The sequence below is a fragment of the Hemicordylus capensis genome, chromosome 2 (assembly GCF_027244095.1).
Source record: "Hemicordylus capensis ecotype Gifberg chromosome 2, rHemCap1.1.pri, whole genome shotgun sequence".
Classification (NCBI taxonomy): domain Eukaryota; kingdom Metazoa; phylum Chordata; class Lepidosauria; order Squamata; family Cordylidae; genus Hemicordylus; species Hemicordylus capensis.
This window is the reverse complement of record NC_069658.1, coordinates 309,782,280-309,805,108: the sequence shown is the minus strand read 5'-3', so window position 1 is coordinate 309,805,108 and position 22,829 is coordinate 309,782,280. Positions and strand designations below refer to the sequence as shown.

Below are 22,829 nucleotides of genomic sequence, written 5' to 3'. Positions count from 1 at the left end.
TACTTTAGTTTTTAATTTATAATGTAATTTTAATGCTGTCTTGTATGTTTTTGTACACCGCCCAGAGTATTCGGAGTGGGCGCTAAATTAAATGTTTCTAATAAATAAATAAATAAAATTACCTACTGCACCACATGAGCCAGATACTGGGATGATCTATATCCTGGTATCATTTTCTACTACAGATCATGGTTATTCAAAATTACAAAACTCTCAAACTGGCCAGCAGAGCTGCATAAAGACCTGATCAAACACAACCCAAACTCATATTTTACAAACAATGAGGCTGATAAATAAGCAATTAGCACAAGGTCAGCTATGGCACAGGTGTTTTTTTTCTTTACTTGCCATTTTCTTTCTTTCTTTATTATTTTAAAAAAATATTTATATACTGCCCAAAACTCGCATCTCTGGGCGGTTCAGAATTAAAATCATTTAAAACCTCAAATCAATTAACAATTAAAATCATTTAAAAGATTAAAAAACATTTAACACCCAGTATTAACATTATTTAGAACTATAAATCTAATTAAAAGCCTGGGTGAATAAATGTGTCTTCAGTGCCTTTTTAAAAGTTGCCAGAGACGTGGAGGCTCTTATTTCAACAGGGGCTTCCAAAGTCCAGGGGCTTTTATTCCAAAGTCCAGGGACGGCAACAGAGAAGGCATCCCCCTTCCACTACACCCCTGAGTAAAGGCAGAGCAACGCAAGGTCTATTCCTAACACTTCTCAGATGGCAGGAAATGACTTATAACTCAGAGTTGCTACTGCAGCCAAGAAACCAAATATACTCTTCCACAACAATTTAAATTGGTCAAAACAATGACTGATCAAACAATTAACAGGGTTCTACATACATCATCACTCTCAGAGATATCCAGTTCTTTATTTAGATAAATCACAACAGCAAACAACACAATTCCAATTACCAGATTCTAATTCACTGTCAGTAAAACAAATAATATCCCTGTGTCAGAGAACTGGCTTAACATAGTGGAGTACTGACTTTATTTCCCTTTGACTCAAATGCTGGAGTGACAGGTTATCATACAGAGGACATGAACCAAGAACATCTAAGTTTCTGTCAGTCCTTAATTCCAGGTTCAGCAGTCACCACTGATTGCTTTTTAATTAGGAAGATCACAGGCCTGGGGTAGAAGTGGGGTAATTAATTTGGCTGAAAAATTATTAATTATTCTTAGGAAGGGAACCGACTGGCTTAAGCAATACTAATCGTCACTGGAGTCTGCATTTCCAGAGTCCTGCAGCACTGCTGGTCAGAAGAGAGGGGCAGGGACGAGAAGGGGTGATTTTTTAGTCCAGTCAAGACAGCATTCTTTATAGCTGATGTCTCTGGGGAGACATCTCTGGGGAGTTGGTTCCACTGAATTCAAATCCCGCCCAAGAGGGCTTGGCATCACCTTCCTGCCAGCCTAATAGATGAGTTCTTCCTCAGTACAGCCCCCTCAGCCGCTCTCAACCATCAGGTGCGCTGGTACGTCTCGGCTTCTCTGGCTGTTGAGGTTGGCATGGCCATTGGGGCCGTTGGGGTGGGCAGGCATAGCCATAGGAGCGCCGGAACTCCTGAATTTACAACTCCATCCCTTCATTCCATTAGCAAACCAGTCCTAACAAAGACATGGGTCTGGAAATGCACACCCTGGCTGCGTGGAAAGGACAGGGGCAACTGCAGCACATGCTGCCTCTACCGGTAACTTCCGCATGTGCATTGTGCTTTGGTGAACAAAGCCGACATGCATACGGCTCCTGTGCACATAGGCCCTCTCTGTGCAATCAGGACCCCTGAAGTCCACAGAGTCCCATTGTGCATACAAACCCTATGCACAAAAATGTTGCATACACATAGACTCGGTTGCATATACACACAGTAAATGTTGCATATACATATGTTAAAGGGAAAGTGTGCCGTTGAGTCGGTGTCGACTCCTGGAGACCACAGAGCCCTGTGTTTGTCTTTGGTAGAATACAGGAGGGGTTTACCGCTGCCTCTATATACTGCCTCCTCCCGGGCAGTATGAGACTATGCCTTTCAGCGTCTTACTATTTATTTATTATTATTTATTTATTTATTTGATTTATATACCGCCCTTCCAAAATGGCTCAGGGCGGTTCACAATTAAAACAACTTAAAAACAGTAAAAAGCTAAAACAAATTAAAACAATAAAACAGCTAACAATTTAAAACATTTTAAAACAAAAATAAAACATTATCCCCAGACCCCAGCTCAAGAAAACATAGACTCAGTATAGAGGAAAAGGGCCACAACTTTGTTAACTATTACACACAGCATGGCAGACTGGAACACCAGGTGATTAATCACCCTTAAAGAACAGTGCGGGCCAATAAAAGCAGGTCAGAACTCTGAAATCCTACCCAGCACCCTACTGGGGGGGAGACACCCTGGCTCGGGAATGGGCAGGTACATCCCACCCAATTCCTTCAAAGCCAACCCCCCCTTCTGTAAGAGAGGGTCTGGATACTTCTAGGCATTCGTCCACCCCGGACCGCACAGCCCAAAGGTTAGAGAAGTCCTGAAGCAGGGTTCATGGCAATCATTCTCCCCGTGCCGCACAGGCTACAAAGGAGCGATTAACCAATCACCCCTTTTACATATCCAAGGGTCCTCACCGATGTTCTAACCCTCAAATTGCCACCCCGCCCGCACTGTTCCTGCCATTGTGGTTGACCTAACTCTAAATACGCACCCAGGACACAGAACGGAGTAGGCGAAAAAAACCCCAACAGTGGCCAATGCGTTGGGAGCAAAAAATTCCTACTCGGCCCCCTCAGGCGGCCAGTCGCTAGACCCGCTCTGCACCGGGGAGGGAGGGAGGGGAAAGCCGCTTCTCCTGTGATTGCCTGACCCCAACTGAAGAGAGAATGGAAAATGGAGGATGGGGCCGGGATCGGTCAATCCTGGCCGAAGCCCGGCCCCTTGACCAAAGAGGTCAAACGGAACCCTTCCTGGGCTTCGCGCAGGACAGGCTGTGACAAACTCCCTCCCATCTGCACAAGGCGGGGTGGGTGGGTTATTAAGTCATTAAAAACACTAAATCAAGTTAAAAATTAAAAAATTAAAAGATTAAAATATATATATATACATACATATACACATATATACATATACATACATACACACAAACACACATACACATATATATACATATATATACACATACACACATATATATATATATACATATATACACATACACACATATATACATTTTAAAAGCCCTGAAAGGCCAGGCCAAACAAATATGTTTTAAGGGCCCTCCTGAAGGCCAACAGAGAACTCGAATTACGGATTTCCGCAGGGAGCGCATTCCACAGCTCCGGAGCAGCCACAGAGAAGGCCCGCCTCCGAGTCGCCACCAGACGAGCCGGTGGCAACTGGAGACGAACCTCCCCAGATGACCTTAATGTGCGGTGGGAATCGTGCAGAAGAAGGCGCTCTCCAAGGTAACTTGGACCTAAGCCGTTCAGAGCTTTAAAGGTAATCACCAGCACTTTGTATCTTGCCCGGAAACATATCGGCAGCCAGTGTAATTGTTTCAAAATAGGTGTAATATGGTCTCTCCGGGTTACCCCAGAGACCAATCTGGCTGCCGCATTCTGAACTAACTGAAGTTTCCGAACAACGTACAAAGGCAGCCCCACGTAGAGCGCATTGCAATAGTCAAGCCGGGAGGTTACCAGCTGGTGCACCACTGTTTTGAGGTCATCCTCCTCAAGGAATGGACGCAGCTGTCGAATCAGCCGAAGCTGATAGAAAGCACTCCTGGCCACGGCCTCCACCTGAGAGACCAGGGTGAGGCCTGGGTCCAGGAGTACTCCCAAGCTGCGCACCTGCTCCCTTTGGGGGAGTGTAACCCCATCCAGCACAGGGAGATCTAACTCACTCCTCAGATTCTGAGCCCCCACAATGAGCACCTCCGTCTTGCTTGGATTCAGCTTCAATTTGTTCTCCCTCATCCAGCCCATTACTGCCTGTAGGCAGGCATTTAAAGACTGAGTGCCATTTCCTGAAGATGAAAAGGAGAAGTAGATTTGGGTGTCATCAGCATACTGATAACACCCAGCACCAAATCCCCTGATGACTTCACCCAGCGGTTTCATGTAGATATTAAAAAGCATTGGTGACAGAATGGAGCCCTGAGGGACTCCATATAACAGCTCCTGCTTTGAGGAGCGACTGTCACCAAGCTCCACCATCTGGGATCTGCCCGAGAGATAGGAACGGAACCACCGCAAAGCGGTGCCCCCTATTCCCAACCCCTCCAGGCGACCCAGAAGGATACCATGGTCGATGGTATCGAACGCCGCCGAAAGATCCAGGAGGACCAACAGAGTCACACTCCCTCTGTCGATTCCCCGGTAAAGGTCATCCATCAGGCCGACCAAGGCTGACTCAACCCCATAGCCCGTTCTAAAGCCAGTTTGAAATGGGTCCAGATAATCAGATTCCTCCAAAACCGCCTGGAGCTGGTTAGCCACCACCCTCTCGATTACCTTGCCCAGCCAGGGGAGATTGGAGATTGGCCTATAACTATCCATCACTGAGGGATCCAGGGTAGGCCTCTTAAGAAGAGGTCTAACTATTGCCTCCTTCAAACAAGAAGGCACCCTCCCCTCCCCCAGAGATGCATTTATGATATTAACCAGGCCATCTCCAACAATCTCTCCGCTAGATCGAAGCAGCCAGGTCGGGCAAGGATCCAGAGAACAAGTGGTAGGCCGCACCGCTCCAAGCAGTCTGTCCACGTCATCAAGAGTCACAGATTGAAACCGATCCATCCTAACACTGCAAGAGGGATTGCTAGATACCTCCCTCCCGGACCCTGCAGAAATAGTGGAGTCCAAGTCGGCCCGAATACAGGAGATTTTATTTGCAAAGAACCCACTAAAGGCATCACAGCAGAGTGTCTCCGGGAACTGATTTGAGGCAGAAGGAGCAGAAATTATACTCCTCACCACCCGGGATAATTCTGCCGTACATGAGCCCGCAGACGCAATTCGCGCCGACCAAAATTGTTTTTTTGCCACACGCACCGCCATTGCATAGGTCTTCAAATGGGTTCTATGCTGCATCCTGTCAGATTCGAGCCGAGTTCTCCTCCACCTGCGTTCCAGTCGCCTACCAAGCCGCTTCATCCCCCGCAACTCCTCTGTATACCAGGGGGCCATCTTAGAAGCAGGCCTGGAGGGACGCTTAGGAGCAATAATATCTACTGCCCTGGTTGAGTTCTCTGTTCCATGTTCCCACCATGGCCTCGATAGAATCACCGGCCGCACCAACATCGAAACCCTCCAAGGCCTTTTGGAAACCTGCTGGGTCCAGCAGCCTTTTTGGACGGACCATCCTAATAGGTCCGTCACCCCTGCAGGGGTGGGTTGTGTCCGCGATACCAACCTTAACCAGGTGGTGATCCATCCATGACAATGGGGTAACCAACGGATTCCCCACCCACGGAACACCCCCCTGATCCGAACAGAAGACCAAATCCAGTGTGTGGCCGGCAACATGAGTTGGTTCAAAGATTAATTGGGATAGGCCCATAGTTGTCATGGCCGCTATGAACTCCTGAGCAGCACCAGACAAGCCAGCCCCAAAGTGGATATTGAAGTCCCCCAGCACCAAAAGCCTGGGAGACTCCATCACCAACTCCGCGACCAGCTCCGACAGCTCAGTTAGGGAGTCAGTTGGGCAGCGGGGTGAACGGTACACCAACAGAATCCCCAATCTATCCCTAGTTCCCAGCCTCAAAAATACACACTCAATATAGGTCAACTGTCTCACAGGGGCCCTGGTAAGGGAGATAGTATTTTTATGGACCACAGCCACTCCACCCCCCCGCCCACTTCCTCTAACCTGCTCCACAACAGAGTAACCTGGAGGGAGAAGCTGAGCCCACACTGGGCCACTCGCTTCCCCCAACCAGGTCTCAGTTATACACACCAGATCAGCTCCCTCATCCATGATTAAATCATGAACAATTTCGGTCTTATTTTGAACTGACCTGGCATTACAAAGGAGCAAGGTCAGGTTCTGTGGGTAATTGGTGCTGTTCCCCAAGGCCTGAGAGTTGTCAGAACAGTTGGAAGTAGAGATAGTCACTAAATTACCAATTTCTCTTCCCCTGTAACGGCCAGCTGTTCTGCCAGCGCCAATTCTTCTATTCCCCACCACTACAGCAATAGCCGCCCCCAGGCTGTCAGGCGCAGCCCCCGCATCCGCCCCCTCAGGAGAACCCAAACACATCCTGTCAACTAGGCCTGGCACAACTCAGGACAATAATAAAAGCAGCATTCATACCCCCCCCAAAAGAAAGAGAAATCCACCCACAAACAACCCCCATCCCCCAGTCCCGGCCCCAAAGGCCGGCCCCCTTTGGCGGCCGGCTTCGGCGGCCGCCTACAGGCAGGCCGCCAGCCACGCCGCCGGCCACGCCGCCGGCATGTCTTCAGCAGTATTTATAAGACTCTAGAGCTACCCAGCAGCCCCCTCTGCCACAAAGGGCTGCCGGCTGACACAGGTGTTAGTTGTCAGGCTTTCTGAAGACAGCGGCTGGTAGGCAGCTCCTCGTCAGGGTAAGATAGATAGAAACACAAACCCAGAGGGGCCAGATGTAAAGTCCGGGTGGTGAAGGGGGGGAGGGAGAGAGGAAGAGAGGGAGGGAGGAAAGAGAGCCAAACCCTCAAGCCTTCTTCACCTCCTCTATCTCACAGGGGCCCTGGTAAGGGAGATAGTATTTTTATGGACCACAGCCACTCCACCCCCCCGCCTCCTCACTGCTGCCTCCTCCTCACTGCTGCCCGATATAGTACCAGCAAGGATTCAAACCAGCCACCTCATGTTTGTTAGTCAAGCATTTCCCTGCTGCACCACCACATAGGCTCACAAAAAAACAGTGAAGACACAAGAGCTGGGAACAATGCCAGCAATATGTGTGATTCCAGACAATGTGAACAGGGCTCGAGGATTTGTCTGCAATTTCTTTAAAATATTCCTGTGGTGTTAGCATATTGTCACAGTTTTCTGGGATTGCATGGTGCCAAGAATTTGTTATTCAAGTTACACACTACCTCGTTGGCTGTCCCTTGAACAGGTCTTTACTCATGAAATCCTGCCACCTACTGGCACAGCAGGGAAGCAACTTGCCTAGAGAGCAGGAGGCTGTGGGTTTGAATCCCCACTGGTGTGTTTCTCTGACTATGGGAAACTTCTTTATTGGCCAGCAGTGATATAGGAAGATGCTGAAAGGCATCATCTCATACTGCGCGGGAGGAGGCAATGGCAAATCCCTCCTGTATTCTACCAAGAAAACCACAGGGCTCTGTGGGCGCCAGGAGTTGACACAAACTCGATAGCACAACCGTTCCTTTTTCCTGCCTCTCTTCTATGCTTACAAGACTGTCATTTGCCAGAGGAGTAGCAGTGTTGCAGCAACAATAACCAAGAGCCTTAAAGCATCCTAAAAATGGAGACCTTTATTGTAGCAGAAGCTTTCCTGGACAATAGTCCATTTCATCAGATGGATAATGCATGATCCTAGGTTAGCAGGGGTTTGTGTGTGTGTATGTGTGTGTGTATGTGTATGTGTATGTGTGTGTTTTGATTGTGTGGAAGCAATACACACACACACATACACACACACACACACACTTATTTGGTTTTATAACCAATCAGCTAGATTGGCTGCCAACACATAGGAACTGTGGAAAAAGAGAGAAAATGGCAAACAGTGGCCAACTGGCCATTAAATGCAAAATATACAAGCCCCACACAGTCATTATGTTGTATCTGCATTTAGACATATGTACACTCATATCTTTTTGTGTAAATGACTGTACCCGCCTTGATTTTAAAAACGAACCTGGATACAAGCTCCTCAAATACATGGTACAGTTAAGAAGTGGACTGCGGTACCTGTGTTCGACATAACAAGTGAATAACTGTACCTATGTACAGATTTGTACCTGTATACACTGTACAGAAACTGTATGAGTGTTGAACAAAATTTGTGAATAGGGCTGTAGTCTGTGACAATTCCATATAGTTTAGATGTATATAAGGTAAGCACAGTGATAATTTAAAATAGTAGTAATTGGTGATAGATAATATGATCCTCCTACAGTAACTATGCTAATTTAATTAACCATGTAACGTGTCAGAAAACCATTGTCTTGATTTAAAGTGGATAGAATGAAGCTTCTTGATCAATTCTGATTCAGCAGTCTCCACATACTGGATGACTAAGTTTCTAAGTCTCTTCAAACATAGAGACAGGACACACCTTTCTGGCTCCTACAGTCCTCCCTGCCCATTCATTCTAGACATCTGCACATCAATTCCTTTGCCCAGGGCTTATGCACATCTGTGCCACTTCTCTTTCTTGGTTTCTAGACACACCAGTTTTCTGACCCCATTTCATTATGGCTTCCAGTTTTTCCCATCCCTTCAATTATGCTCATAGGTGAAGTGGGAATGCTAAATATTTATAACAAGTCAAAGCCAAGAGGTCATAGGAACATAGGAAGCTGCCACACACTGAGTCAGACCATTGGTCTTTCTAGCTCAGTATTGTCTACACAGACTGGCAGCGGCTTCTCCAAGGTTGCAAAGGTTGCTTACATAACCGAAATCCCTGGTGGCTAGGAAGGACGGGGGGGGGGGAGGCAGGTGTATACCTACCACTGTCCAGTCTCCAGAAATCCCACAATGCACTGCACAAGGGCAGTGCACTGCATGAGGAGAGCAGCATGAGGATGCACTGCGCAAGGAGAGCAGTGCATTGAGGGATTCTCCCTCAAGCCAGGCATTCTAGGCGCCCGGCTCTGTGTCTGTTTGGTCTGCAGGCAGCCCAAGGATTCAATCAACTGGGAGTCCCAGTAGAACAGCATGCTCGTGCCCTTCTATTTGGGTAATAGCCCAGGGGAAATTCCTGGGCTACCCAGCGGGGCAGCCCCAGGATTGGCCATGATCCCAGCACTTCACACGAGCAGCTCTACCCAAGTAGGGCTGTCCCCGCTTGGATAGGGCTGCTCATGTGAAGAGCTTTACTGGCGTTCAATGTAGAATACAAATGTATGTACTCAGGGCCGGTGCTAGGGTTTTTTGCGCCTTAGGCGAGATCACCTTCTGGCGCGCCCCCCCCCCCGCCACACCCCCAACATACTGTGCATACATAACACATGTTTGCCCACCATAAGCAGATTCCTACATCAGATGCCAACATGCAGTATATACTCCTATGTTGTGGAGGAGGAGAGCTGGTCTTGTGGTAGCAAGCATGACTGGTCCCCTTAGCTAAGCAGGGTCCACCCTGGTTTGCATTTGAATGGGAGACTAGAAGTGTGAGCATTGGAAGATATTCCCCTCAGGAGATGGAGCCACTCTGGGAAGAGCATCTAGGTCCAAAGTTCCCTCCATGGCAGCATCTCCAAGATAGGGCTGCAAGAGACTCCTGCCTGCAACCTTGGAGAAGCCGCTGCCAGACTGGGTAGACAATACTGAGCTAGATAGACCAATGGTCTGACTCAGTATATGGCAGCTTCCTATGTTCCTAAATACTACTGCAGCACACACACAAGACACCTGTCCCATCCTGACACTCAGCCAACTTCCATAATCAAGATCCTACACACACACACCACAACTGCCTACTCCTAGATTGACAAGGAATACAAGCCACACCTAATGGCACAGCAGGGAAGTAACTTGCCTAGGGAGCAAAAGGTTGCTGGTTCGAATGGAAACACCTATATCGGGCAGCAGTGATATAGGAAGATGCTGAAAGGCAACATTTCATACTACGTGGAAGGAGGCAATGGTAAACCGCTCCTGTATTCTACCAAAGAAAACCACAGGGTTCTGTGGTTACCAGGAGTCAAAACCAACTTGATAGCACAAGAAACCACACCAGGGCTACCAACTTTCCAATAAGCCTCTGTACCCCCTTCTCAGTGTTCCAACAAGCCAGCAGCCAAGTCAGGTACAGAAACATCAAATTGCATTTCACTTAAAGCAAACATTTATAGCCAGGAAGGAAGGAAGGAAGGGGGAAGGAAAGAGATAGATACATAGACAGATAAATAGACGACAAGTAAGGGAGAGCGAGTGCTTGAGAGAGAGAGAGAGAGAGAGAGAAGGAAGGAAAGAAGGAAAGAGGGAAGGAAGGAAAGAGATAGATAGATAGATAGATAGATAGATAGATAGATAGATAGATAGATAGATAGATAGATGATAGGAAGTGAGGGAGAGAGAGAGAGAAAGAAAGAAAGGCAGAGGGAAGGAAAGAGAGAGAAGGAGTGAGGGAGAGTGAGTGAGAGAGAGAGAGAAGGAAGGAAGGAAAGAGATAGATAGATGATAGGAAGTGAGGGAGAGAGTCATCAATCAATGACTATCATCAAACACTAAATAAAGGTCATGAATTATATCCAAGTGGACTGATTTTAGTACCATATTATTAATTTTTCTTTAAAGCTTTTCTAGTGCAACACAGCTCTCATATCAGAAGTGCTTGGTTATTATCTGCTTTAAAAATAATTAAAAATTATTATTATCTGCGCAGGGCTGCCTGCCTGCAGTGGAGCTGAGCCGAGCCGAGCCGAGCCGGGGAAGGCCCTCTGCACACGCTGGGAAGTCAGAACGACTCCCCGACGCCAAGAAGTTTAGAGCGCGCGGCGGCGGATCCGCCTCCTGGACCGGGAGCGGACCACGGTGGGTCGGCGCGGCCGGGGGCTCCGCGATGGGGCTCCCCCGGCGCGCCCTCTTCTCGCCAAGCAGCCTCCTCCCAGCCCGCTCACCTCGGCTTGCCGCTCACTGTGCCACGGGGTGCTCTTGGCAGGGCTGTCCCAGGCGCCTCCTGCCGCCGCCGCCGCCTCCGCGCGCCCCCCTGCTCCTCGGGCCCGGCTTCATCGCGCGGCAGCTGCTCTGGCAGCGGCGGGGCCAGGGAGGGGCTTTTCAAGGCGGAGAGGTGGCGCCCTCCCCGTCCTGCCCGACGGGACACACCCCCGCCCAGCGCTGGGCTGACGGGACGGGAGGCCCAGCCAGCCTCTTCTTGTGCCCGGATCCAGATCCTGAGGGCAAGGCTCCTTCGGGGCGAAGGGGCGCCTCTGAGCACGTGCAGAGGGCCCAGGGGTATGGGGGAGGGCGCGCGCCGCTGAAGGGGCAACGAGCATTTCGGAGCGTGGGAAGGAGGCTTTGTCCCGGCGGGGGGACTTTTTGGCGCCAGCGCCCCCTCCATTTTGGCGCTCTAGGCAACTGCCTAGTTCGCCTTAATGGATGCGCCGTCCCTGTATGTACTCAAGGTATTCCACCAGGAAATAGAAGTAAGAATAAATGGGACAGAAGCTGATACGTTCACTTACTAAGTGATAGCAATAATGCCATCTGCCCATCTGGGGAGGGGGCTGCAGCTCAGAGGTTAAGCATCTGCCTTGTACACAGAAAGTCCCAGGCTCAATCTCTGGCATCTCCTGGAAAAGCTGGAAAAACTTGCCTGAAACCTTGGAAAACCACTGCCACTGCCAGTCAGTGTAGACAATCCTGAGCGAGAGGGACCTGACTCCGTATAAGGCAGCTTCCTATGGCCCTGAAAAAACCCCACCCCACAGTCTATACATGTATAGGATCTGTTCATAGACAAATTATAGCTGTAAGATTTCTGTTTTAACTTGTGTTCAGGTCAATTATTTGATTAATTATTTAATCACATAAAATAAAATATGAGAGGAGAGCTGGTCTTGTGGTGGCAAGCATGACTTGTCCCCTTAGCTAAGCAGGGTCCACCCTGGTTGCATATGAATGGGAGACTTGATGTGTGTGAGCACTAGAAGAGATTGCCCTCAGGGGATGGAGCTGCTCTGGGAAGAGCAGAAGGTTCCAAGTTCCCTCCCTGGCTTCACCAAGAGAGGGCTGAGAAAGATTCCTGCCTGCAACCTTGGTGAAGCTGCTGCCAGTCTGTGAAAACCACTGCCACTGCCAGTCTGTGATGGACCTATGGTCTGACTCAGTATATGGCAGCTTCCTATGTTCCTATGTAAGTCTGTTAAGACTTGTTTAAAAAAATCTGTGATATATGCACACAGTATGAAAAACATTTTAATTAGGACAAGTCCTGATGACAAATGTCATAATACATTACACACAGCACACATGCTTATTTCATGATCACGACTTCTGTGAAAATAACGACTTCATATTCTGCAATACTCTGTGAAATACCTATTCATGAATGAAGGCATTAATATAACTTTCAAAATAGGATAACATCATCACAGTGCATATTGGCCTCCCTGTACCACACAGGAATACTCTAAAAATAAAGGAATAACACATGCTTAATCATAGTGGCAAGATTAGAAAAATAGTAAACTGCCTTCTACAGAGTCAGACCATTGGTCCATCTAAATTAGTGTCTACACAGACTGTCTAAATTAGTCTACACAGACTGGCAGTGGCTTCTCCAAGCAGGAGACTCTTGCAGCCCTATGTTGGAGATCCCAGGGAGGGATCTTGATATGTTCCCCATGAAAGTATAGCAGTTGCTTTTCCTAGAGTAGCTCCATCCCCTAAGGGGAATATCTCACAGTGCTAACTTGTAGTCTCCCATTCAAATGCAAACCAGGGCAGACTTTGCTTAGCAATGGGGACAATTCATGTTTGCTAGAAATGACTTGCCGAATCTCCGCTGGTATGTTTCCCAGAATATGGGAAACACCTATATTGGGCAGCAGCGATACAGGAAAGTGCTGAAAGGCATCATCTCACACTGAGTGGGAAGAGGCAATGGTAAACCCCTCCTGTATTCTACCAAAGAAAACCACATATCTCTGTGGTCGCCACGAATCGACACCGACTCAAAGGCAAACTTTACCTTTACAACAAGCCTTCCTCTTATCAGCCAGATTCTATGGTCTATCATCAGGGATAACCAACAGGCAGCTCATGGGCCTTATCCAACCTTTGAGACCAAACCTTCATCAAGGTACAATAAAATGATTGCTCATAGTTTCATTCTCAAAGAAAATCAATCAGTATTTGAAAGAAACAGAAATATTTCACACTTTAATGTTCCATCTCCCTGTTTGCTTTTGTGGTAATTTTCAGAGATACAGACAGAAGGAAAAATTGCTGAGAAGCAACTCTTAACTTATATTTTTGTGCAGAAAGGAAAGATACTTTTGCGGTGAAGAAAAATATATTTTGGAGATTTGAGATATATTAGATTTGGGGTAAGGGCTTCAGTAAAACTTCTCAAGGGCTTAGGAGGTCATTTGTATGTAATGCATTTTTGAAACATGTGTGCTATGAAGCCCCTTACTGTCAGACACAGCCATCTTGTGTCACAAAAGCTGGTGTCACAAGAAGAAACGTATGTCACAAAATACACCGTCAGTTCCTGTCTGGAGAACAGAGTGATCCCCAAGAACACAGAAGTTGGCCACCCATGCTGTCCTCATCATCATCATCATCATCATTATTATTATTATTAAACACTGGGAATTTGAAAAATTGTGAGGTATATTACTAAGATTAAAGAGCAACATAGGCCCTGCAAACATGCTTTCACTCAAATAGACATGATACAAAAGGAAAACTGGATTAAAAGGGAAACAAACAAATTCAGGAACCAATTCTTGAAGTTACATCGGTGTTATAATGTCCAGGTGGAATGGCCACTGAGAGGAATTCTGGTCAGGGAGGAGCCAAATGAGAGTTGCTCTCTCAGCCAGGCCAATGAACTGAGCTTTGCTGTTATACCTGTGAAGAATTTTGCCAAGGTAATGACATCTTTGCAACAGTCCTGCTGCTAAAGTGGAAAATCTTGAAAAGTTGGGCATCCAGTATTCCACTTTTCTTCCCATTTTAGTCTCTTTTTAAAAATCGTTGGCTTACCACGGTTTTCTTTAACTTTATAGAAAGCTACACAATAAAAGGAACAAAATGGAGGAAGATGAACAAACAAATCGTACAGAATCTACTGAAAATACAATCAGTTTTCAGAGTCACAGAGCTCTATGATAAAGATATAGCATTCACTGGTTGGCTGTGGGTCATTTTATATTTAGCTGGTTTATTTGTTGTCCTTCATCTCTTTTTGTAATTAATAAAAGGTGCTCAAGTAAAGAAAAATGAAGGAATGACAAAAGACAACCCTTACGGAAATCTAGAGGCATTCTCAGGCAGTCACTTTGGAGACATTTGTGTGCCTTTTATAAACAAATAGTTTTCTGACTCTTCCAATCTTTTCAAATAAGTCAACTTCAGAATGAAGCCCCTGAGCAAAGAGTGATCTCACACCTGTTACTCTTCCACTATCCTTCATCAATAATTTAGATGGCTTCAGGATGCAGCCAACCTTAAACAGACAGGTCTTCTTAGTATACGACTCCCTTGGTGGTCCATTACTGTACCATAAATAGTCAAGTAAAGCCCAAAGAATCAGGCTTTATGCGAGTAAAGTAGATTACATTTCTAATAGCATTGCGACAAAATGTACTACTGAAAAGGTGGCAGTGGGAAATAAGTGCACTTAGGGAAGCAGCTCAGAGACCAGCACACTCTTGGAGAGGCAACTTCAGCTGGCCCATTAGTTTGGGCTGTAGATGCAGGGCTGAAGACTACCCCTCTCTTCAAATTACTCTTTTGCAGGGCTGCTACCAATAATTTTCAAATGCACAGAAAGCAGCAACAGTTTTTTTAGGCAATCAGACTTAAGGATTTTCCCTGCAACATATTATTATTAATTTTAGAGAAACTACAGTTATGGCTTTCCAAAAATGTACGGATAGCACAAGTACCTTTTGAGTCCAAAGCAAACAATGGACATTTTCCTAACTAAATTATGTCAATACAGCCCCTTTCTTTCTCCATTGCCTTTCATCTGAATAGAGTCTTGACAGCTTTTCAATACAATTATACCAACACAAATGAACCTTTTCAACCATCAGTTACAAAAGGCAGCGGCTAAAAGGCTATTATGAAATGATTACTGCAGAGCTGAAGCTGCATTAGTCATTTGCAAAAAAAAAAAAAAATTAGCTTCAGCTTAAACCACACTCTTAGCAGAAAATGTTGGGAAGGTTGCTGCTAAGAAGAATTGGCAAGTTTTCCCCCTCCAGCATGTACCCATTGGTTTCGATGCTCAGTGTGAGAGTGTCATTGCTATCTGGAATTCCTGTTAGCAATAAAACCATTAAAAAGTGCCTTCTTTTATCATCCTCATTGTGAACTGGCCACTAGGTCTTTCTTCTCAGATTCAGACTTTTGAGAGTGCAATGAATCCTCCATTTTAGCTAAAGGGTATAGAGAATAAAGTTTATTGCCATGAATGGATAGCTTCTCAAGAGAGCACCACAGTGTCAGTTTCATTTTCTCTCAAGTATAAAGAAACTCATTATTGACTTTTGGCATATACTATTGTCCTATTCTCTGTAGCAAGCACGGCGTTTCTGCAAGCACATTCCATTAATGACCACCGTAAGTACACTCACCAGCCCATCCTCTCACTGCATGCGGCCAGTTTATTGCATGACCCCAGCTGACATCACTTCCCTCTTTTTAAGGTAAGAATTCTCAAGGAAGCAAAATGTGCAGTACAGCAGCATGAGGGAAGTTAGCAGTCCAATTTTAGTCTATTTAAAAGGGTGCACATTCAGCTCTGGGCAAACTATGGTGATAACAGCAAGTCAGGATGGATTTCTCTTTATTTGCTCATGTTTTAAGAACTACTGAACCACATTTATTCTAGGCACTAACAGCCAGAGTCACTCTTACCCCTGGACTTTGGGGCCGAAGTCCAGGGCTTCTACAGCCCCTGAGGGCCCCCAAATCCTCTTTAGTTTGTCCCTGTTGGAGTAGTCACCTGGCCAAGCATAATGCTGTTTAATTTACAGGGGAGGGAGGCCTCCAAAGGCCTTTAGGTCCAGGCTACAAAATTACCTAGGTGCACCTCTGCTAACAGCTGAATAAGAACATTAACTCAGTGGTTAACTGAACCACCATCATAAATACATATGGAATTTCAGATATTTGACTGGATCAGAGCATGATCCAGTCAAAGGTAAGCAAGCACTCATAACTGCTACTTATTTCAATGGGAGAGTTAAATATGTACTTAATTATATTCCATCAAAATAAAAGGGATTTTAAAATCCTTTTGTTTGGATGGATTCCCCTGGTTCATTTTGCATCTGGTATAAGATACCTACTTGTGTGGCTGACATACTTATACTGAATGTATATAAGTATTTGTCCCCATTTCTAATTAAGCTGTTTTCTCCAAAGGAATTTTTTTTTTTTTTTTTGGCTAGACTAAGGACCAAAGCACACATTCTGTGGATGATGCATGATTAGATATCTCATAGAACAATCTGTGATTTTGTTTTTACTTTTGAGGAGTTGCAAGAGACTCCAAATCTGATTGAAGCAGTGGTACTGGGGGAGTTGCATTTAACTTCCCCCACCCTCCACTCCACAACGTTTTTCCAGTCTGAATTCCCCACCACCAATAGCTTGCTTTTAGCTCCAAATAGGGATCTCCCATAGCATGTGCAGTTTGGCCCGAAAGCACAGGTTTTAATTTGAGAACTTAGCTCCTATTCTAAGTAGGTATAGTACAGGCTTTTCTGTTTCTTGTACCAAATGAGATACCCAGACCCCTGCTAACTGAGCAAATAGGCACCATTTTAAAGTGGTGGCTCTCTTTATTTGGAGGGGGGGAGCAATTGGCCCTATCCAACCCCAGCACACCAGAGGAGACCTGGTCTTGTGGTACCAAGCATGACTTGTCCCCTTTGCTAAGCAGGGTCTACCCAGGTACACACAATGCACATGTATCAATTACAACCACACACACACACACACACACACACATTGCTTGCAAGCCTGTAAAAATGCAACATGATACCTCAGGTGCCTTTAAGTCTGGGGTTCAAAGCCCTACATGTATTTAGTGGTCAATTCATGGGTGGTCAATTACCTCCAGCTTGTCTCCATTCTTTAAAATGGGAAGAAGGGCTCTGCCTCACAAGAGAACAAATGGAAATCACTTTGCTCATCAAACATGTTATTGATCTTTAAAATACTGACAATATGAGAAGGCATGGAGGACCAGGACTGTTGCAAGGTTGGAATGGGCCACGAAAAGTGAAGATGGGCCCCGTCCTCCCACCATGGGAAAGGCAGGAGGGGAGACAACAAAGAGCAAGCTATTTCCTAACTGGTGGGGGGGGGGCTCCCTCAAGGGCCCAGGGCCATTTGTCCCCCACCCTTGTTCAAATATAGCTCCGTCTCTGGGACCCAGAAAAATTGGAGAGGTTAACCTTTGGAGCAGGGGCGTAACAAGGCTGGAGTGGGCCCAGAGACAAATTTCTTAAATGGGCCCCTCGCTGATATACACACACTTCACAATATATAGTCATGTGACTTGCCTCTGTGGGGGCCCCTCGAGGCATGGGGGCCCCCAGGCAGCCGCCTCCCCTTGCCTAATAGTAGTTACACCCCTGCTTTGGAGGTTCTTTGAAATCTGATGTGTAGCTTTGCATATGTCAGGGCTAAAGTCCAACTGACAAAGCTGCCTTATGTGTTCTCAGGCATTGGTCTGCTGAGCCCAGGTCACTCCACTTTGAGTGGCAGCAGTGATCCAAGGCCTCAAGAAAACTCTGTCCAAGTCTTGCCACCTGTGAATTTTTTTATTTTTTTTTAAGTAGAAATGCCAGGAACCGAATCTGAAGCCGTTTGTGCACCTGTGTTCATTCCCACAACCTATTTCGTGCCCGATGTGGCGCATACAAAGGAAGCAATCCACAAGAGACAAGAGAGTGCCTCGGAACATCTACAGAGTGCAAGGAGGATGAATCACAGACGTCCAGAAACGGAAAGTGAGCCCCAGCCGGCACCTCTCCCCGGTCCCCACCCGCCCAGCTACAAGGCAGTGGGGCGTTAGAGGCACAGTTCAAACATGCAAAGCGAGAGGAAGTGCGCTGGGGACGGGGAGAGGGTTGGCTTCCTGCCCTCGGCTAGCCGCCCCGCCAACGCCACCCCACACAGCGGACCTGCTGGGGATTTTCGGTCAAACCAAGCAAGAGCTAAGGGATGCCCCCCACCCCCGCCTCGTTGGGAGGGTCCCAAGCGGCACCCTGACTCGGCCGATCCGACTCGGCCGATCTCGCTGGCGTCCCCTTACCTGTGTGGTTCTGCGGGGCAATACTGCCGTCCTCCCGGATCACCACCGTCCTTGAAACGTCGAGGATGGACGCGGTCGCCGTTTGCATGGCTCCCCCGCCCGCTGCTCCTCCCTTCACACGACCCTTGGAGTTGCTCGCCCAACAACTAACCCAAGAGGCAGCCGCTTCTCCCCCGGGGAGGGTCCTCCGCCTCCCAAATGGCCTCGGCTTCTCCGGAGCTGGAGCGATCCAGGCGCCCCGCCGGCTCCCCGCATGCAGGGAATTCCGAGGCAGGAGGAGAAGGAAGGAGGGCACCCGGCGCTCTTCCTGATGCTGCCGCCGCGCCTGCTGCTCTCTGCCCAGGGAGAACTCCCGGGATGGGGTCTCGCTCGGAGCGGACTCGATCCCGGACGGACGGACCAAGCAGCGAGCGACTGGCTCCCTCCGTGTGCAGCAGACTCGCCGCTTCCTCCCGCCACTCTCACTTCTCCTTGCTCGGTCGACTCGCCGGACTTCGCCGCCCCCGCTCCCTCGGCGTCTAGCTCGCAGCAAGCGAAGGACGGTGCTTGGCACCTGAAGACCCCGCCCTCTTCCCCCCCCCGGCAGCCTCCCTTCCTCGGCTAGATCAGCACCACTCTCGGCTGCAGGAAACGGCTCCTCTTCATCTAGAGTACATACATACAGCACAGTGCAGCAGCCAGCCACATGCTCAGGGACTGGTGGCGCGTGCTTCGCCAGCTATCCATGCCCCGAGAGTTGGAGCCAGGCCTGGCTATAGAAGGTCGCTGCCCCCCATGTGGTTGTCCCTACAGTGTGTGCTCTGTAGAGAATCGTGGAGCTGGGGAAAGGAGAGAACTGGAGATGAAGATCGCCCACTGTGTTTTGCTGGGTGCGGAAAAACTCCTCGGGTGGAGTGGACAAGACAGGGTTGCAGTGAGCGTGCACCCCCAACAACGATATACTACTTGTGTGTGCAGTCTTGATCTTCACACATGATTACAGACACAGGTTTTTTTCTTCTGCACTTGCGTTCACCTGTGTTCGAAAAACATCACGTGTGAAGGCAGCCTGCCAGCCATTTCACACATTACACAGCGCTATTAGTAAGATGCAGCCGCACATGAGTCCTGCCAGTGCCCTGAAGCTCTCAGTCACTTGCGGCAGCATGCCACTCACCATTCCAGCCAGCCACTTGTGATGCCTTCGTCTGAAGAGGCCAGTGCTATAGTCATGATGGTGGGTGCTTTGGTGACTGGGAGGCCCAAGCAACCACACCTCCTGATCAAGCCTTGCACCTTTTTTTCACAAGAGCATTTTCTAGAAGCAATAGAAGGGGTAGCACAATACTGAGTGTTTCTTCAGCTCAAATCTCTTTAAGACAATAATGCTTTGACTACATTTGGCAATACAACCAATCTATTAAGATCAAGAAATTTGAATGTACTGATTAATGTCAACTCACAAGATCCAGGTCCACCAGCATTATTTCAAAATGGAGGTCACCAGGTCACTGTATTGTGTGGATGTCTACACCAATATATCTACACCCATACAATGGAGTCCCTACATCTTAGGCACTCCAGTTTATATATATAGTTGGTGGACTCTATCGCTTATATGGTCATTTCCACGGTGGATTCTATTGTTTCTTGTATATACCATTGTTCCATTTACATCCAATTGATCCACATTGAAAACACTTTCCAATATAGTTATTTTCCATTATATTGGTTATCCTCTCCCCCCGCCCCATTGGCTAGTTTGATGAGGGATCTTTTTGCTTCTTTTTGTGGTACAGCTGAACACAGGTACAGAAGTACACTTCCTATCTGTACTATGGTCCAAATGAATGCAGGTACATTTGAAGGGCCTGTATCCAGGTTCACTTTTAAAGTGAATTCAGGTACAGTCATCCACACAAAAACATGTACGACTGTATAGACAGTTGTACACTTGTACAATGCACACAAACAATTTCATTCAATTTTAGTCCCTCTCCCATAACACTAGAACCAGGGGTCACCCCATGAAACTGAAGGTCAGGAAATTTAGGACCGTCAAGAGAAATAACTTTTTCACACAGTGCATAATTAATCTGTGGAATTTCTTGCCATGGGATGTGGTAGTTTGGGTGGCTTTAAAAGGGGATTAGACAGATTCATGGTGGACAGGTCTATCAGTGGCTACTAGTCTGGTGGCTGTGGGCCACCTCCAGCCTCAGAGGCACGGTGCCTCTCAATACCAGTTGCAGGGGAGTAACAGCAGGAGAGAGGGCATGCACATACCTCTTGCCTGTGGGCTCCCCAGAGGCATCTGATGGGCCACTGTGTGAAACAGGATGCTGGAATAGATGGACCTTGGGCCTGATCCAGCAGGGCTGTTCTTATGTTCTTACAGTCTAATGTCTGGATAGACCACCCGGAATTTGACATCAAATGTACATTTAATAGGGAGCTGCAGCCAATCACAAGTCCCGGCTGAGTTGCCATGTATTATGTCTGTGTTTGCAAACACAAACACGATACTTAATTTTACATTTTGTGTGTTCACTTAAAACATCTTAGGTGTGCACCTAAACATGTAATCTATAAAGTTCCCTGAGATCTAGGGATTTGCACATACTGAGGAGGGCTACTTTACACCTTACAAAATTCCTACACACAAATGCAGGGGAAATGTCATGTGTAAAGTGACTAATGGCACAGCAGGGAAATGACTTGATTATCAAGCCAGAGGTTGCCAGTTCAAATCACCGCTGGTATGTTTATCAGACTATGGGAAACACCGATATCGGGCAGCAGCGATATAGGAAGATGCTGAAAGGTATCATCTCAAACTGCATGGGAGGAGGCAATAGTAAACTCCTCCTGTATTCTACCAAAGACAACCACAGAGCTCTGTGATCACCAGGAGTCAAAATCTCCCCAACAGCACACCTTACCTTTAAAGTGACTCACAAGGGCAAAGAAAACAACTGAAGAGAAGACTCAACAAGCTTAAATGGATGGGGTAGCAAAAGAGTACCATCCAGAACATATCCCTTTCCCCTCAACCTTATTCAATGTAGCAGAAGTTTTGACTTCCTATTTAAATCATACTTTCAGTCAGGGGATTCACTCAACTGTTCTGTTAGGTCTTATTTCTCGAAGCTCAGATTGCACCAGAGAAGTGGGCAAACAGGTCATCTACATAATTCCATAAAAGCACAAAGAGGGGTTTGGATAACTTCATGGAGGCGAGGTCCATCATCGGCTACTAGTTGGAGGGCTTTGGAGGGCTATAGGCCACCTCCAGCCTCAAAGGCAGGATGCCTCTGAGTACCAGTTGCAGGGGAGCAACAGCAGGAGAGAGGGCAGGCCCTCAACTCCTGCCTGTGGCTTCCAGTGGCATCTGGTGGGCCACTGTGTGAAACAGGATGCTGGACTAGATGGGCCCTGGGCCTGTCCAGCAGGGCTGTTCTTATTATGTTCTTATGTAAATTTCAATGTTTCTACTCAAAAATTTAAATAATTGCTGCATAGTGCAGTCAGGTCATGCTCAAAATAGTCATATTCATATCTGGAATATTTTTCCAAAAATGACTGTTCTAATGTTTCTTTTTTGAAAAGGTACAAAGCAGAAGCATGAGGCAATTCACAATTTGCACAGCAAAGAGCACACATGTAGGGTCCCCATAGGCTCTGTTTTCCCCACTCCCACCTACAGATGCACAATGGGCAGTCAAGAAGTACAGGAAATTCTATTTGTACCTGCCATGAAGCAACAACCCTCCCTTTCATCTCATAGAAGTTATTCATGCTCCAGAGCACAGGTAATTGTGCAGAGGGGGAGGGCTAGATGGAGGGATGGAGGAGGCACACCTGAGTATATACACCTGCCAAATGAAGATGACTTCATGCATCTGATAAAGTGAGCACGCATTGACAAACTCTCACGTTACAATAAATTTGTTAGTCTTCAGGATGCCGCAAAACTCTTCCTTGTTTTTGCTGCAACAATCTACATTCTTTCTGAGGTGCTGTTCCTATACTTCCCCAATTGTGGAAGAATTGTCAACTGAATGAAGTGCCAGCCAAGACAGACTACATTGCAATCCTATGAAGGTGTACTTGGAAATAATCTCCATCATTCTTGGGACCTTACTTTGGGTAATGATGCATAGGATCAGGCTGAACCATCCACTTATTTCAAAATAAACATCTGATAAGTGGAGGAAACGCAAGAGTGGCTGTGATTGCAAGTCAGCACAGGAGGGTTAAAAGGGGTGAGTGAACTCATAATGAATTTGTCATTATTAATCCCCCTTGTCTTGGAAATGATAGCATAATCCTTTCCTAGTAGCTTTCACCACCACCTGACTGACAAGCTGCAGAAAACTAAGCTGATCTGGGCTGGGCTAAGTCTGGGCAGGGCCATCTGTTTATATTACAGGAGCCTGATCTGCAGAGAACACAGGCAGGTTTTTAAACTGAAATTGCCTCTCTTCAGAAGGATGCTTATCAGATGAGCAACAAGATGAAAGGAAGGTGCAGGAAAACATGCATAGGGATGGAAAACCAAAAGCTATAGCCAGCAATATACAAACAGGTCACATATTATTATATTATTTTATACTATATTATATTATATTATT

General features: G+C 46.9%; 1 protein-coding gene across 2 annotated transcripts in view; it reads right to left on the bottom strand.

The window, feature by feature from the left end:
• SUSD3 (sushi domain containing 3) overlaps window positions 1–18,773 on the bottom strand; it is a 90,419-nt gene extending 71,646 nt beyond the window's left edge. Inside the window, exon 1 of one of the 2 annotated variants that reach the window (XM_053288119.1) lies at window positions 18,217–18,773. In XM_053288119.1, the coding sequence (XP_053144094.1) occupies window positions 18,217–18,304 (88 nt within the window). In that variant the 5' untranslated portion in view covers window positions 18,305–18,773. Of the gene's footprint in view, window positions 1–14,190; window positions 14,239–18,216 lie in introns of those variants that run through there. The other variant, XM_053288121.1, reaches the window with a different exon arrangement.
• Window positions 18,774–22,829: the final 4,056 nt, after the last annotated feature.